Source organism: Copidosoma floridanum, unplaced genomic scaffold, assembly GCF_036245765.1.
Source record: "Copidosoma floridanum isolate Cflo_tuat_1 unplaced genomic scaffold, Cflo_Japanese_pri ptg000011l, whole genome shotgun sequence".
Taxonomy (NCBI): Eukaryota; Metazoa; Arthropoda; class Insecta; order Hymenoptera; family Encyrtidae; genus Copidosoma; species Copidosoma floridanum.
Window position 1 is genome coordinate 10,401,401 of NW_028321888.1, and position 18,758 is coordinate 10,420,158.

Sequence of the window (18,758 nt, forward strand, 5' to 3'; positions counted from 1 at the left end):
GGAAAACTTTATAACACCAGCCCCGAATAAGATGTCAAAAAAGGAAAGGAAGAAATGGAAACTTGAAATCAGGAAACAGAGAGGATCGGAACAGGGAGAGGGGAGATTGACGGGGGATAGAGTGTGTGAATCGAGCGACGACGAGGAAATTACAAAAGTAAACCAAAACCAAACTAGAAACAACATCAAACATTCATAAACCATATCCCCAATGAATCAACATAGGTTTAAAATAACATGCTGGAATATAAATGGCATTTCAGAAAGAATTAACGATTTGAATAGGTTCGCGGAGAACTTTGACATCATATGCCTATCGGAAACAAAGCTTACAAAAATAAGCCCATATACCCCTCCGTACGGTTTCAATGTAACTAGACTCGAAAGAGGATGCGGTGAGGAAGGGGGCGGTATGTTAATCTTAATTAAGTCGAATATTCAGTATGAAACCCTGGACGCCCCTTATGCCCTGCACCCTATAGAAACACTAAATATCAGAGTTTCGCGAGGCAACGAATCATTAGTAATTATAAGTGTATACATTGCTCCCAACATAGGGATACCTTCCAACCGATGGTCGCGCCTATTCAACTTAGCGTCAGTACATGCTAAAACGATTATAACAGGAGACCTCAACACTCAAAACATGCAATGGGGTAGCGAGGAAAATAACACCAGAGGGATCCTCTTATCCAAGCTGCTGGACGACCAACCAGAACAACCCTCATAAACACCGGTGAACCAACGCGCATACACAGCAAGAAGAGCGCTCCGGATGTCACTATTTGCTCGTCACGATTATTGGGTTCAATAGAATGGAACACCTACAAGGACACCATAAGCAGCGATCACTTTCCCCAGCTAATCTACATCAAAAATCACAGTTTTAACCTTACTTCCAGTCGTAATTATATAGGAGTAAGTAAAATCAACTGGGAAACGTTTACGTCATCGGTCCAAAAAAAAAATTTTTTTAATTTGGATGTACCAAACCCCGCCTCTAATGACGAACTATTTAATAAATTTCTGAACATAATATATGAGTCTCTAAAAGATTCAAATGCTAAAATTGGCACAAAGCCCTCTAGAAAGAGCCCTCAACCTAGTCTCTGGTGGGACCAGAAATGCCAAGACTCAGTCGAATACCGGAAACACACCATTAATGAGTTTTTAACTTGTCCGTCCACTAAAAATTTTGATAGATATAGAGAAGCATGCAAAGAAACAAAAAAACTGCTGACAAACATATAGAGAGACAAATTCAAAACCTTCTGTACTGGATTAAATCCGCAAATGCCAATAACTAGGCAATTCAAATTCTTCAAAAGATACCGAAATAGATTTAACAGCGATCTATCGTATTCTAAGGGGCATTCTCTAATAGAGAACAATAAAAACATAGATAACGCTATAGGGAAAATTTGTAAATTAAACGCCTACAGTTTTAACGACCTCAACCCAGTCAGAATGAATAAATACTCCGAAACAGTATCTGGGGAAATCTCTGAGCTTGAAGTAATAAACGCAATTAATAGAGCCAAAGTCAACTCTACCCCAGGTGAAGACCAAATTTCCTATCTCATGCTTAAAAGGCTTCCGAGCAACGCCATTAAATGGCTAACCGCACTATTTAATAGTGTTTACTCTTCCGGTAAATTTCCCACCGTATGGAATAGCTATATAGTGAACTTAATTCCTAAAAAAGATAAAGATACATTCCGCCCTATTGCTTTAAGCAATACTACGCTCAAAATAATGGAGAGAGTAATTAACGACCGCTTATCATGGGTATGCGAAAGACTAGGCTGTATACCAAGAAACTTTTTTGGATTTCGGAGAGAAAAGTCATGCTCTGACTGCTTTGCAGCACTCCACTCAGATATTACTATCGCAAAATCTCGCGGAGAAAATTTGGGGGCCCTCTTTGTTGACATAGCTGGGGCTTATGACACCGTTAACATCGAAACCTTGGTAATAAAAATGAAAGCCATGGGATTCCCCAAACAATTGTCCCAATTCGTCATTAACAGCACAACTAACAGGGTGATAAAATTCTACAGCGGCGGTACTAAACTCAAAGAAGGCAAAGCTAACAGAGGCCTCCCCCAGGGACCGATCTTGAGCCCAACACTATTTAACCTGTACATAGCTGACATCAACGCAGCTGTCCCACTCGGAATAAGATTGATCTCATTCGCAGACGATATAGTGATGTATTTTTCAAACAAAGATTTATCCAAGGTATGCTCGACGCTAGAGGAAGCGGCAGACTGCCTTATAACATGGCTAACGAGACACGACCTTCAAGTGTCAGACAAAAAAACTGAATTTTTAGTTTTCCCCCCGTCCAAGAAGTCCTACCCAACGGATACACAATTAGAAATTAAGATAAACAATGTCTCAATCAGTAACTCCAGATCAGTAAAGTACCTTGGAGTATATTGGGACATGTGGCTAATTTGGGACGAACATATAACTTACCTAACTGCTATATCAAAAAAACTAATAAACATGTTAAAATCGGTAGCGGGTACAAGTTGGGGCGCGCACCCTTCTACCCTCCTCTCGATTTACAAAACAATTATTAGACCCAGACTAGACTGGGGTTCATTCCTTTTCGACAGTACTAGAACCAATCTACTTAACAAGCTAGACATTATCCAAAACTCGGCTCTAAGGACTGCATTGGGATGCATGTGCACGACCCCGATCAACGCTTTACACAAGTTGGCTGCCGTAGAATCGCTCTCTTTTCGTAGAAGAGAATTGACGTCCCGCTACCTACTCAAGGTTTCAACCAATGTTAATAACATGATAACCCCCAAAATAAAACTGATAGCTGAAAAATACTACAGGAAGTCAAGAGGGTTCGCCCTGATGGAAGTATGGTCCCATAGGAAAACCATGATAGATAAATCCATCAAAAAACGAATCCCAGAGACCTTTTCTATCCCGTACCAAGCTTCCTTCCTGAAAGAAACCAGTGATTGGCAAATAGGCCGCAATACTTACCCATTGATACCACCTCCAAATCCTCCCCCATCCCCAGTTAACGTCGACTATGAATTTATCTTCACTGATGGATCGAAAAACACGCATAAAGACGATTGCGGCTGCGCATTTGTAGTCTGGTCTCCAACGCATAAGAGAACGACACATTATGCCAGATTCAGGCTTTTAAAAGAAGCCTCAATCTATGAAGCTAAAGCCTTCGCAATTTTCAAAGCCCTTCAGTATGCAAGCGCAAACAATATAGATAACCTGATAATCTTCTCAGACTCGAGGTCGGTTTTAAGTAAGATAGAAAATACAGGACTCGAGTCATATATGCACCCATATATTGGTGCCATACGATCAGAACTTTTCGAACTGACGCGAGTCAAAGCTCTAAACATAAAACTTACATGGATACCTGGACATAAAGGCATCCCAGGAAACGAAAGTGCCGACAGACATGCTAAAATTGCATCGATCTCACATACAATAAACGTTCCTCTCACCGATTGGAGCAACTTCAAAGGAACACTCAAAAGATCAACATTTGAATCTATGACGCGGTATATACTCAAATATAATAAAGCCAAAAAATTCGTAGAACTCTCGGGAGCGTTCGACACAGAGACATGGTTTTCACGGAGCGGACTCTCGCGCCGAGCAATAACATGCATTAATAGAATGAAAACTGGCCACGCCAGGGTGGGAGCTCACTTACACAGAATGAACATAGTCAGCGGTAGCGAGTGCACATGTGGCAACAATGCGCAAACACTGGAGCACCTACTTTGGAACTGCCCTAAACTAAACAGATATAGGAATAATATGACTCGATCTTTGCGAAGGGAGGAGGTAGATCTTAATTTTGATGTACAAACAATGGTTTGTGGGAACAATATAAGAGTTATGAGAATTTTAGCAAGATTTTTTATTGCAAACGACTTTAGTATATGAAACTTTAGCGAGTAATGACGACTTTAGAGAAACATTTACTAAGGAAATAAATAAATATAATTTAAAAAAAAAAAAAAAAAAAAAAAAAAAAAAAAAAAAAAAAAAATGTATGAACATATATACAGATCTTAGTACAACTCCTTTCCTCCCTCCTTTCCTTCATACCGAACTCACCCATCGGCCGCACCTCCCCTCCTCGCCACGCCATACAAAGCCAGACGAAGACCGCAACTACATCGGTCCGACATTTCGACCACTCCATTGCCTTGGAGGGTAAACGCACGGCTATGAGTGTTGTAACGACCCGACCGGAAGCCAGAGCATTGAACGAGCAGCAAAGAATGGGATTTGGCTGAAATCGACTCCTGATGCCGATGTTGCCAAGAAGTTAAAAAAAAAAAAAAAAAAAACCGTGCAGGGCCCGCCGCTTTGCAGAGGAGATCACTCCTTCCTCATTCGCCTTGAACTCACACACACTGGGAGTCGTCACCACCAGGTCCTTCCGCACATCCTCACACATACCCATACCAACACAACATAGGTTTATTATTGGTCCCATTGTTAATGGTATAATTAGTTTAACTGTTTTTCTTCAATTGTAATAATTCTGATTTGTTTTTTAATAAATCTGAGTTTTTTATGCCATAGGCTTTTTCCCATGAATTAGTTGTTCTTAATTGTGTTAACCTTCCTCTCCTTTTAATTCTAATTAATTTTTAATCACTATTTGTTTTTGTTTGTATTATTTTTTTTTTAATTTAACTTAAACCAACCCTCTATACAGTACAAGCCCCCCCCCTATATCTATATCTCACTCCTTTGAATTTGAACCAGGCAATCCATGTGGGATCGGCTGTGTTCACACGTAACACTACTCTTTGTAAAAGCTTTGTGTTGACTAGAATGTTATTGTTATTTTTAAATTACATTAAGCTGTATTGTAAAATTATTTCGAGATTTCTTTGGGTTTTTCTATTGTAGGTTGCAATCATGTCTCTAGTTATTAAGCTGAAATAAGTGAACGAAAGAAATTTGAAGTCCCAGGGCCCTTCAGGCCTCATGAGGCTATTTTGTGGTAAAACTTGTTTTAGCTCTATGTATCAAACGTGCTGCAACAGTTGGATTAACCAATGTGCCACTATTTTAAACTAGCAATTTTATGTATATTTGATACCACCACTTACTTAAAAACCGCGTAAGGAAGGGAGAACCTCCAATAAGATTATTTAGTGCCTTATGATATGACTCTTGGTGATTGTTCGTCCGAAGCTCCTTTTGGTACACACTTATTCTATCGCAGCCAGTGATTTTTATCCACTGCTCTTCAAAGTAAATTAAAAACTCTTCGAACTGCAACCCGTAGATCTTGCGGCATTCCTCGCTTAAAAGGCGGAAGCCTGTTGTAATTAGGCCTAGTGGGAGCTTTGACAGAGCTACAAATTTTTTAAAAAGCATGTGTTTCTTAGGTTGCTCTCGTTTATTGTAACGAGCCAAAGCCACTCCCTTGTTCACAGCGTTATTCTGAAGTCCCTAAAAAACAGTAAGTAATAATATAGAAACATTTTTTTAATAATTAATTTCATACTACGCATGCATATGACATCAAGATACGTTAAGTTTAAAAATTTTATACCTGCCCAAGATGAAAAGTACATCCTGTTGATGTAGTTTCAAAAATCATTGAGGCTGCATTTACCATTGTTGGCTCGAAGTCTGTCATAACAGACTGTGGGCACAAGTTCGGAAATTCTCGCTTTAATGCGGTAAAAGTTGCCTCGTAAGTATGCTTTTTGCGTTTTTGACGACAAAAAGCAGAAACAAAAAGATACGCCGAAAAAATTGAGACCAGTGAGCCCAGAATATTATATTTTTCCTCTACGCGTATGCGCGATTATCAGAAAAAAATTGTGTTTACTTTGGAATTTTGTTTTCCGTATACTGGTACTATCTTAAACAGAAATGTTTATTATTTCAGTGCTATAAGAATTATATTCCATTATCGAAAACAGATAAAAAGGTTGCCAAGGAGGGAAAAAAATTTTTTTTTTACGGATTATATACGGATTATTATGCAAAAATCGGCATATATTGTAAGGGCCGGAATAGATAATCACTTATAATAAATTTTGAATTGTACACATCTAATTTTTTTTTGCATACGGTCCATGACCTAAATTACCTAAAAATTTTTTGGGCGCGCTTCATTTGCCCGAGAAAAATTTTGTTACGGGCTTTTATTTATTTTTTTTGAAGGGGGGGGGGGAATTGAATATACAAATCCACGATAAAATCGAGAAAAATTCCTAATAGTTTTTTTAATTCTCCAAAATGAGTAAAAATGTTGATTGCGTTAATATTTTCGAAATCTTACATCGTACAAAAATAAAAAAATTCCATATTTCCTTCCAAAATTCGTACAAATAACAAATATTTGATTGAGACAATCCCATAACGCTATCTAGTCTTTTTTTCGTCTAAAATTAAAAAAATACTTTTCGATGATTTACATTGCTTTGAGCCTTTGACAAAAACATCCCTTAATTATTCCAAAAAATTTCAGATTTATGTTTCTAGATACGACGTTATAATTGACTGGGACGCAGAGTAGACCATTTTCAATAAAATGACCAATACACGTCTGAATATAAAAAATTTTTTCAATTTTTTTTTTTTAGGTCCAGTGACCTTCCCCACTTCTCAAAATTCGTATAGTAATATAACTTACAAAACCTTCATAGTAGGCCATGAAGGATACAAATTGAGTCGGTGCTTGAGCACGTGGAACAATTTTAAATGTTCCATCGCAGCAGAGGATGAATCGTTTTCCGAGAAAAACGATGACAAAATCGCGATCAAAAAACAGGAGATGGCTTTTTACTCCATCTGCTACGAGGACAGATTCCCATATAATGGATTTTTCTCCATAATTATACATAATAAACCCCTGCTGGAATTTATTATGCAGCGTTGGAAGGTCGGATACTCCAGTGATATTTTTTAGAGTTGCCACTGCAGCTTTTCGCCTGAAGAGTTGGCGCTCCATTTTTTCAAATTTAATTTTTTTTCCAACTTCAGGGTTCCTACATAGAGAAAGAATTTTAGAAGATAAAAGTTACATTATTTTGGGCGTGTGCAAGAGACAGTTCGTCCAGCGCGTACGTTATGTACGAGCTATCCTCAGAAATTTAGCCGCTAGTGCTTGCTTGCAAAGTGCAAAGTGTGAAGTGCGAAGGGGAAAAAAATAGTCACACTCGTATCTATCGAGGTATCTATGCTCGTTGATGCGGAATGACAGTTATAAGGCTCAGCAAAGCGAAAACTTTATTTCCCATGATAAAATGTTTAGCACACGTTTAGCATAATATACGGCTATTTTGTCTTTAATTTCGAGAGAGACTTCGCGAGGAAGGGAGATTTAACGATGGTTGTTGGATAAATCGTGAGAGTCCGTGGGGCCACATGTGTTCTCGTGTCCCAGTGAGAAAAAAAGAGGTTTCCCCGTACTGTATTTTTTTAACTAGATATTTTAAACAGTAGCTCACTTGGCTCGAATCTTATTAAAAACACCCTTGACTCCAACGACCCCCGGCTGCTAAATTGCTTCTCGCATCTCCATCTTCATTTTCTTCACGCTTAAAAAAGCATCATGATCAGGTTCATGATTATGCGGGTTGTTCGGGACAATGGACCCGTTCAGCTGAAGTGTCGCCGTCCCTTCACAACAATCTGCCTCGTTTTTCAATTTAAATTTAGAACACTGGAGAGCTCTACATGAAATAGAATATCAATTGTTGTATTGAAATGTTTAGAAATTAGAAAAAAAGAATACGATACGAAAGATCATTCAGGTAATATTTTAAAGTATTCTTAGTAAATAAATACTAAACCTTTTTCCGCTGCTATATCGTTTTCTTGAATGATAAAAGTACCCTTCTTTTTTATCAAAAAACCCATTGCCTGCCTCAGCCATCGCAGTGAAACAAACAAATATCGGTTGAATATAAAAAAAATCAGAACACTAACACTTATACACTTGTACCCTAATATCAGGAGAACTTTCCGTCAATTTCAGGAGACAAATGGTGAAAAGATAAGTGAGAAAATTGCACAGACCTAAAGCAGTATCAAGTGCACTTACTTGTCAACCTTCGAAAAATGGCAAGAAAAAAATCACACTGACAAGACTAAAATTCGTTTTGTGTAAATCGATAGAAGGTTTCCCCCACCACTTACAAAAACAAAGATAGCTGATTGCAGCGAAAAAAATAAATAAATAAAACACATGTGAAAAGAGTGACATCTTACGTACGCGCCATTAGTACGCACAGTCAGTGTGCGAAAAAAAAATTAAAAATAATTTCAAAAAAATTTCTTTGTAATTATTGGGAAAGATTAAAAATAATTTTCTATGACTATAATTATATAATAATTTTTTTTTTTAGCTCTATAAATGTAGTAGAGTAATGGAAACGATAATTAAAAAAAACAAATTGCTCCCACTCTGTCGCAAACCCGATAACTCCTGAATAAAAAAAAATGCGCTACTTATTGTGCTACTGTAAAAGTACTTTTGTAATGTTAAAATGTTATACATGTTATACCATAGGAAGCCTCTGATGAGTCGTCGACTTTTCCGAATATTATGTTTAGCTAAACTAAAAAAATTTTCAACCTCAAAAAAAACAATGAAAATAATCATAAAATTATTAGAAAAATAGCTTAAGAGTTAAGAAAACGAAGTGTGCGAAATGATAAGTACACTCACCTGTTTTAGATGTTTCCACTCAATTATGTGAAAAAGAAGACATTAATTTTTTTTAATTTTAAAATGCTCCCAAAATATTTCACAATAATTAACCTGCTTATCTCAAAGTACTATATAATTTATATATACTTCAATGAAATTTTTTTATGATGCATGATTTCATAAAATTCTGTACTCATATTTTTAGATCAAATTGTAAAAATCAAAATTTAAAAATATGTCTACATTAAGACATTCATTTTTTAATTAATAAGGGCTCTTCAAAATAATTTACAATTTCTTAAAGGAAAAAAAAAGTCAAACAACCTGCACAACTACAATTACTTTTACATTAATTTGATGTACGTATCATACATAATTAATATTTCATAAATTTTTTTTTCAATTAAATTAATTCCTAAATGAAGCTTCGTTTCATTACGATCTTAGTGTTCGTTGCTGGGCCAACTAAAACCCTAATTGGTAACCCAACGATACCCGGCAGTAAAAGAAAAAATCCGTTCAATTTGTTATCAGTTATTTATTTTTTTTTTTTTGTTTCGATGAGAAAGACAAAAATTAGTTAATAAGTAATAATAATTCTTTTATATTCTTTTCCTACAAAAAAGTTAGACTTTCAATTATATTTATTATTGTTATTAATATACAAGTAATTGACAAACGCTGCGTATCGATATAATGGAAGATGTATATTTCAGAAATAAAGAAAAAAATGAAATAAAACTTAATAACTGATAATATTTGAAAAACAGTTACAAGAGGTCGAGGAACAGATGGGGTGTGTTCACAGGAAGCCTTGAAAGCTTGAGCCGAAGCTTATCAATATTTTATCTTATTACGACAGTTTCAACAGATTTGATACATCACAGATTTATTGTGGCACTCACGTGGTACAATTAAATATTAAGAATTTTTTAATATTGTAATTACAAACGATTGTCTTAACTGAATATTTTCATTCCGTGGGTGTTTTTTTTATCGTAGCATGAGAGGGAGATTTTCCCGGTTTTTTGCCAGAGGCGTTACGATGTATGGATCAGTTAAAAATTTTATTACCTTTCCAAGTGGAAATAATTTTACTGACCGAGCGAGATATGATTACATAATTATATAAATATTAATGATCTCTATTATAATTTGTCATCAGTAATTTATTTTTTTTTTTTTTTTCATTTGTTTCGATGAGAAAGATAAAAATTATATAGAAGTATATTTCAGAAATAAAGAAAACTAATTAAATAAAAATTAATAATTGATAATATTGAAAAACAGTTACAAGAGGTCGAGGAACAGATGGGGTGTGTAAATTTGCATAAAAATAGCAAATAATTTTTATAAAAAATTAATGACAAGAGGGTTCAAGTGAAAGTTACGTTTAAAAAAATTAGTCGTCAGGTGTTAGTTAAGTTCAATGTTTCGATTCGTAATAGTTTTACGTGATTAAAATAATGTTATATTCATTTAAAATTTAATTTTGTACATATTAATAAAATATTCAATAACGCAAGCGCCTATAACCCGATGACCCGGGGCGTGATTGGCACTTGCGTTATTATATAATGTTTAATTATTCAATAGAGCGGCCAGTAAGCGCCCCGGGTAATCAGGAGAATGGCGCTTGCGTTGTTTATTACTATTTTATTATTAAATACAGTAGCCAGTAAGCGCCCCGGGTCATCCGATTATAGGCGCTTGTGTTATAAATAAATATTTTATTATTAAATATAGTGGCCAGTAAGTGCCCTGGGTCATCGGTTGATTGGCGCTTGTATTATTATTCAATAATTTATTATTCAATAGAGTAGTCAGTAAGCGCCCTGGGTCATTAGGATAAAGTTCTTGGGTTATTGTGGAATTGGCGCTGATTGAATACTTCGGATATTTGAATTTCCCGCTTGTAGTGGGTAACTAGATTTCTCGTAACATAACTTCACGTGGGTATGACGGATGTCAGCCACGCTGACCCACGCTGACAACCAGTAGATTCGTTCACCTTACAAACCAGGGACGGTCGGGGACAGTGTGGGCGAGTCGGAGACGAAAGTGAACAAGTGCTCTTCTCCAATCGTCCGCGATCGTCCCTGACCGTACGCGATGCGCAGTTGTACACTTAGGTTAGGTTAATGCAAAAAGTAAACAAACTTGTTTGTATTTGTACTTCTTTATTTACAAACTATTGTTTACATACAGCATTAATCTAACCTAACGTGTACAACTGCGCATCGCGTACGGTCAGGGACGATCGCGGACGATCGGAGAAGAGCACTTGTTCACTTTCGTCTCCGACTCGCTCACACTGTCCCCGACCGTCCCTGGATTGTAAGGTGAACGAATCTATTGTTGGATGCTGCCAACTTAAAATAAATTTGTAGGGTTTGACGGATGTCATGTACCCCATGCCTCAACCGCCGTATGCACTAGATTTGGTCCCCTGCGACTCTTCCCTATTTCTAAAACTGAATAAGAGACCAATGAAAGAAAAGCATTTTGCCACAATTGATGAGATAAAGTTAGAATCAAAGAACAAGCTGATGGCTATACCGAAAAGCGCATTTAAGAAGTACTTCGAGGATTGGAAAAAGTGCTGACAAGTGCATTATATATAAAGGGGATTACTTTGAAGGGGTCAAAATGGATATTAATGAATAAATAAATGTTTTTTTTTTTAATTCGAAATTTATTTTTTCTTTATAACAGACTTCGTATACCCTGGCCAGGGCCTGATCATAACCTGAGGTAAAAGTCATTACACTGTGCGATACAATCTCTGCATTTGAGCCTGGCCAGGCCGCGGCATCGATGTAAGGCTTGCCTGGCCAGGCCCTGATCTTGGCCTTCGAATCAAATTTTTGGCAGGACTGGCCAGTGGCCGTACTATATACCTTTTTTTTGCTTCGGGGGCCAGTGTTGTAACATAGGCCAATGTACAGAAAAATAGTTACATGGTAAGGTTCCAGGGACCATAATACCATATACCATTAACCATATACCATACGGAAGCGCCTATCTATAATCTATAGATACACATGCATATATGCACCACACTCACAACCATGAGTTGCGCTCCATTTTTACTCTATGGAACTCACTCGCTCGTTTGTGTAACTATTTAACTATTTTTCTGTATATCGGGTAGTCGGATAGGCCTGTGAAGCCAAAAAAGTTATATGGTACCACCTCTGGACTGGAGCCGTACCATATATCTCTTTCCGCTTCGCGGGCCTATGTTTTAACATAGGCCCGCAAAGCGAAGAAAAGTTATATGGTACGGACCCTGTCCCTCGAACCACTGTAGCTTATCATTCCGATTTGCCGATCTGAAATTCCAACTACTACTGAAAGACCCCGAACGCCGAACCCCGAGACAAATGGGAATGATGTTTGAATTTTTACATTTTGAAATGATACTGTATACTTACTGAGAAAACAATTTACTAATGGTAATTTCCAGAATATCGCGTTGCTTTAAATAATTTTTACTCGTAATCGAATTAATCAAATACCATTTGAGAACTTTTAGGTATAGACATCAAACGGTCGATAAGTAGAGTCACTCACGTAACCAAAAAATGAGAGCTGTCTAACATTGAAAAGAAATTTTATCTCGCTGATTTCATCATAAATAATAATTTACGGAACAATGCTTCGTATTATTAGTAGTTTTCGTCGTCTCCGGGGCTAGCTATTTTGCGGCCCAAGTGACCTGCGATTCCTGCGAAGCAGGGGAGTGCAGGGCCCGAAGACACGTAAGGTAGCCGCGGAGCGATGTCACTTATCTTATGTGGCGAATCCTATTTTTCCTACCGAATTCCTTAAGGCACACCCAACCCTCAAAAACGCCCGAGGTCGGAAAAATGAATTTTTTTACTTGATTAATATAATTATTGTGAGGTAGAAAAGTTGGAACGTAATTCAAATTTCTCCCGGGACATTTCAGACCACACACTGTGTGTTCCAGTAGCGCTCTCCGACAACTTACCGACAACTTAAACATGACCCAAAATATCGCAAGACATAATTAAGTTGTCGGTAAGTTGTCGGAGAGCGTTACTGGAACACACCCACACTGAGCTCGCCCCCGCCCCCCGTCACCCACAGTGTTGATCAATTTTGTCGTCTGCAATGACCTGTAAAAATTTTGAATTTGAGCATTAAATCATGCTTTGCATGCGTATCACAATAATAAATAATAACACCCGCTAGTACAGGTACTAGAGAGCGACAAACAAAATGTTGTTGCAACGAATACTGCTTATCTCCATAAACTGCATAAAAAGCCAAAAAGTCGAGTCGAGTGTGGGCAAGTGCGCCCGATCCTTATGCACCGGCAGATCTCGTTGCGACCTTTCAACATCCAAATGGAGAGGACGACGATTTTACTGCGTAGCTGCAAAAGAGAATAGCGACGAAAAGATTTGCAACGTCGGTACCATAGGCCACGTCGATCACGGCAAGACCACCCTCACTGCTGCTATCACAAAGTATCTCGCTGCACAGGATAAAGACTGCAAGTACGTGCCCTACGATGAAATCGACAAGGCACCCCAGGAGAAAGCTCGAGGCATCACCATCAACATTGCCCACGTTGGTTACAAAACTAAAAAAAGGAGATACGCCCACACCGATTGCCCTGGTCACTTGGATTTCATAAAGAATATGATCAGCGGAGCCTCTCAGATGGATGGAGCTATTTTGATTGTTGCAGCCACAGATGGGCCCATGCCTCAAACCATGGAGCACCTTTTGTTGGCTAAGCAAATTGGCATCAAGCAAATCGTTGTTTTCATCAACAAAGTCAGTCACCGTTGTTCTTGGAATCGATTACCCAAACGTGACATTTATTTAAACCAACAAAGCATATGTATTTCTGTTTTATTGATTCCATCCTTTCTTGCAGGCTGATCTAGCAGACGAAGAGGTACTAGATCTAGTAGAGCTGGAGGTCCGAGAGCTTCTCGACAATTATGGTTTTGATAGCGAAAACAGCCCTGTCATAAAGGGATCTGCCCTGTTGGCCTTAAATGAAGACACTTCAAAGTATGGAACTCCATCCATACAGGCTCTTTTAGATACTCTGGATAACTACATTTCGCCACCGGAGAGAGACTACAAATCACCTTTTGTATTACCCATTGATAATGCTTTCACTGTACCGGGAAGGGGTACTGTAGTGGTAGGAACTGTTAAAAGGGGTATTCTTAAAAAAGGCGCCGATGCAGAACTCCTAGGATTCGATGAAAAATCAAAAACCGTGGTTTCTGATGTACAGGTAAAATGAAAAGCCTCTGGTACTATGAACTTATTTTTTAATTTTTTAGCAAGAAAAGTAGGGCGTATATTGCACTATTATTTATTTTTTAGATTTTTCAAAAAAGTGTTACGCAAGCACCTGCTGGTGAAAACGTGGGTGCTCTGTTGAGATCAGTTAAACTAGAATCAGTCCGGAAAGGGATGTGGGTGTGTGCAAAGAATTCTCTGAATTTCAGTAATCATTACGAAGCTCACATTTACCTCCTGTCAGCTGCAGAAGGGGGTCGTCATCGGCCACTTCCAGTAATAAAACCTTTTCTAAAGATTCTGTATGCTTGGTATGCTTGAAGAAAAAAAAAGTAATCTTAAATTTAAAAAATCTTTTTTTAGAAGTATGGTTACTGTTCAAGCTTGTTTAGTTCGACTTGGAACATATACGCGCGAGTCGATCTAGTACTACCAACCAACGTGCACCTCATGATGCCTGGTGAACAAGCCACGGCGAGGATAACACTCATGTTTTGTATGCCCATGCTGGAAGGCCAAACATTTACAATTAGGGAACAGCAGAGAACTGTAGCTACTGGTTTAATTACCAAAGTTCATAATCAAGTTCATTTCGACAAAAGAAAAATGAACAAAATTGTTATAGCTGGAGTCAACGATGGAGTGTAATTCGTAATAAGACTTCAAGGAAATTTGTACATACTTAGCTTGTGATTAAGATTTATTAAAAAAAAGTTTGTAAACTAATTTTGAGTATATTTTCAATGACTGATCATTTTCTCGTGACATAATTTCAAAAATTTCACAGTTTGAAGCAATAAAGGATGTTGGTGATAGTTAAAAATGTAACATTTATTGAAGTTTGGTATTTTATTAACTATCTTATTTCTAACAATTTTTTTCGGTCTTGTTATCTTTTCTTGATAGTCGTATCGATTAAAGTAATCAGATTCCAATGATTGGGAGGCTTACATTCATTCAACGTTTCGTTACGAAATAATAGGTACTTCTTTTTATTAAAGAACCTAAGAGCAATGTGTCAATACATGCACAAAGCCGCCCACTTTACCGTTCAAATAAGGAACTGCTTTTTCATTGCCTTCCTTGCGTTATTTACAAAAAAAAGGAGGGCAGATGTTAAAAAAAACAGTTCCACGTTCAAATGCCAAGTTCGTCAGTCGCGTGCGTGTGTTGACACGTTGCTTGGTACCGGCGCAGTAACAGCAGATAGCTTATAATAACTAATCGATCGAGATCGCGGATGTTGATGATCAAGTCCCTCAACGGTGTGCTTACGCATTGAAGCCGGCCAAGAAGTCAGTGACGATCTTCTTCAATGTAGCATCTGACGATTCACTGATGATGTTTTCTTTTGCAATGGTGGCCAAAAGGTCTTGTTGAGTGGATCTGTAAAAGTTCGCTTACTTTAGCTGATTCAACATTCATGTGTTCAAAAACTGTCAATCAATTCTTTCAAAACATTTCAAGGTTATCTATTGCTACAGCTAACACGATTGTATCAAGAGTTAGATGGACTCACTTGATGTGGGCAAGGAATTCTTTTTCAAAGGCAGTAATTTTTGTGGGATCCATCTTGTCGAGGTATCCACGGACACCACAGTAGATAACGGCGACCTGTTCTTCGATGGCCATGGGTACTGAGAAAAATTAAAGAACTCGTTACATAAATTTTTTAAAAAAGTTTCGTAATGCTAATTGAGACAAAGAAACATTTTATCGACACATACCATACTGTCCCTGTTTCAACAGTTCGGTAAGACGGACACCACGGTTCAGAAGTTGTTGAGTTGCGGCATCCAAGTCGGAACCAAACTGGGCAAAGGCTGCTACTTCACGGTATTGGGCCAACTCCAGCTTCATGGAACCAGCAACCTGATGAGCAAAAAAAACGGATAGAGCATTCGTCCCATTATTTTTTGTATGAACCATTAAATAGCGACAGCATGAAAAAAGTGTCAAAGTACCTGCTTCATGGCCTTGGTTTGGGCAGCCGATCCTACACGAGACACGGAAAGACCGACGTTGATGGCAGGTCGGATACCCTTGTAGAACAACTCGGTTTCCAAGAAGATCTGACCGTCAGTGATGGAGATGACATTAGTTGGGATGTAGGCCGACACATCACCAGCCTGGGTTTCGATGATGGGCAGGGCAGTGAGGGAACCACCACCTAGAGTCTGGTTCATCTTGGCAGCACGTTCAAGAAGACGGGAGTGGAGGTAGAAGACGTCACCAGGGTAAGCTTCACGGCCGGGGGGTCGCCTCAGCAGCAGAGACATTTGACGGTAGGCCACAGCCTGTTTCGACAAGTCGTCGTAGATGATGAGGGCGTGCTTGCCGTTATCCCTGCGAGTTAAAAAATCATTTTTAATATAGTTATAAACTTTCACTGTAAGTTCACCTAGACAAGTGAAAAGAATGACTCTGACTGGTTACTTCGCGAGTGAACAATATTATTATATGTAACATATGAAAAAAAATACCTGAAGAATTCACCCATGGCACAGCCAGAGTAGGGGGCAAGGTATTGCAGAGGTGCAGCATCAGATGCAGTGGCCGAGACAATGATGGAATAGTTAATGGCATTGCTGTCTGTGAGACGCTTGACAATCTGGGCAACTGTAGATCGCTTTTGTCCAATAGCAACGTAAATGCAGTATAGCTTCTTCTTTTCTTCGGTGGCATCGTTGAAACGTTTCTGGTTGATGATGGTGTCGATGGCCAAAGCGGTCTTTCCAGTCTGACGATCACCAATGATCAACTCACGCTGACCACGACCAATTGGTACAAGCGAATCGACGGCCTTGATACCGGTCTGCATAGGCTCTCGTACAGATTCCCTGGAAGTAAAAAACCAAAGAGTTTTTATTATACATCCAATACCATTCAATATAACTGACTAAATTGTATAAGTAAATTGAAAATATAAAGATTTTTTAATTTTCAGTGAAATAAGAGTTGGTAGTGGACACAGAAAAAAAAAATTACGATGTACAAGCAAAAACAATGACTAAATCTTACCTAGGAATGATACCTGGGGCCTTGGTACCAATACGGAACCTCAGCTTGTTTCCAAGTGGGCCTTTGCCGTCAATGGGATTACCCAGGGCATCGACGACACGTCCCAGCAGTTCTTCGCCAACGGGCACGTCGACAATAGCACCAGTACGCTTGACAATGTCGCCTTCCTTGATGTGCCTGTCGTTACCAAAGACGACAATACCGACGTTGTCGGGCTCCAAATTTAAGGCCATGCCCTTCAATCCAGAGCTGAATTCCACCATCTCGTCGGCCTGAATGTTCTTGAGACCGTAGACACGGGCAATACCGTCACCAATGCTGAGCACACGACCGGTCTCTTCAAGGTTGACCTAAATTGGCACATTTATTTACTTGGTTGAAAACTCATTTACATTAGGTATCAAATAATATGATTTCAAGAGGCATTATTATTTCAATGAAAAAATAAATGCTGTACACACGTTACTCGTTGCACAAACTAGCATTTGTAACAAAAAATATGTTATATAATATAAGTAATACAAATAATGGTACTCTGCTGTTATAATTGTAAAGTTTCTATAAATACATTATGTGCGTTGTAATTTTTTAATGTTTTTTATGTTAGAAAATCATTTAGTGCAAATGTTACATGTCTAAGTAATGGTTGTATAGCCAGGTGTACAGAACAATACCGAGAATTTTTCATTTTAAAAACAAAACAAAGCTTGTTCGAGGAGAAAAAAAAAAAAAAGTAAAATCAGTGTCTGATGAGCAGTTTTACCCACATACAAGCAGATGAGTACCAAAAATTTGTAAAACTCTGTAATTAGGGGATCAACAAAAAAAGTCGAATACTGTAAGACAGATCACCTTGCTGCTGGTGCCAAGGATGCGCTCCTCGAGGATCGAAGAGATCTCGACAGATCTTCGGCTGCAGGAGACATGGTACTTCTTGGAGGAGACGCTGGTCAAGGGTAAGCACACCTGAAAGTACACACATAGCCGGTTAAGGTCCAATTAGTGTAAATAGATGTGTATTCATGTACGAAGCAGAAGAATAGAGCTAGTATACGAGGTTCGGGTCGCTTCAAAAAATACTTAAGATACCTATACCTATACATTTTGTTACATAACTACCTATGTTGGTTCCCGAATCGAGGGCTACGTATAAGCAATACCGCCCGCGATTCAAGTGTTTATGTAATGACGGATGGCAATTACGAGCTACGGGGTGAAAAATCTTGGTAAACACGAGATTATCGAGGGGACACGTAGAATTTGTGATAAGCGCAGTAATTAGCCCACGTTAATGACCCACGGCAGAGAAAAGATGGTTGGGTACGGCAGGGACGTAGGCAGAGGCTTGTCTTTCCGAAATCTTCTAATCCTCTGGGTCGGCAAACGCAGTAAATTTTCTCAACACCGTCCTGAAGTGTAGGAAGAGCAACGGTGGTGCAGGTCTTACATGATAATGGACACTCACGCATATAGGTACACTCACAATCCTACCCGGTGAAATTGGGCTTACCTGAGTGCTGGGCAGCTGTCTCACCCCCGTGGCAACGAGGCGTACACTTCGTAAGAGGAGCATGGCTACTTATACTCTTTCAAGGACACAGAGTGCGGGACGATGAAAACTTACGCGAGTCCGCCCGTATGTACACTTACACAGGCTGCCCGTTAACGTCGGAGGTTGGAGGACGGTGGTGGAGCAGCAGCGCCTAGAGAGACAGAAAGAGAGAGAAAGTAATACAAATAGTTGTCG

The 18,758-nt window shown here is 38.6% G+C and overlaps 3 protein-coding genes across 3 annotated transcripts; 2 read left to right on the top strand and 1 right to left on the bottom strand.

Annotated features, from left to right (window-relative positions):
• The first annotated feature begins 1,980 nt into the window (after nt 1-1,980).
• LOC149375177 (uncharacterized) lies at nt 1,981-3,948 on the top strand. Its single transcript, XM_089589968.1, has one exon. It carries the CDS (start codon nt 1,981-1,983, stop codon nt 3,946-3,948), a length of 1,968 nt encoding a protein of 655 aa, XP_089446094.1.
• Nucleotides 3,949-12,826: 8,878 nt separating this feature from the next.
• On the top strand, nt 12,827-14,796 carry LOC106639732 (mitochondrial translation elongation factor Tu 2). The gene is made up of 4 exons (XM_014353487.2): nt 12,827-13,507; nt 13,611-13,982; nt 14,075-14,266; nt 14,354-14,796. The coding sequence occupies exons 1-4, from the start codon at nt 12,944-12,946 to the stop codon at nt 14,636-14,638; spliced, it is 1,413 nt and encodes a 470-aa protein (XP_014208973.2). The 5' UTR covers nt 12,827-12,943; the 3' UTR covers nt 14,639-14,796.
• A 4-nt stretch (nt 14,797-14,800) lies between these two features.
• blw (ATP synthase subunit alpha blw, mitochondrial) lies at nt 14,801-18,758 on the bottom strand. The gene is made up of 8 exons (XM_014353486.2): nt 18,522-18,758; nt 17,864-17,977; nt 17,012-17,361; nt 16,474-16,830; nt 15,955-16,336; nt 15,718-15,862; nt 15,510-15,627; nt 14,801-15,376 (listed from the first exon to the last, which is right to left on the bottom strand). Exons 1-8 carry the CDS (start codon nt 18,582-18,584, stop codon nt 15,262-15,264), a joined length of 1,644 nt encoding a protein of 547 aa, XP_014208972.2. The 5' UTR covers nt 18,585-18,758; the 3' UTR covers nt 14,801-15,261.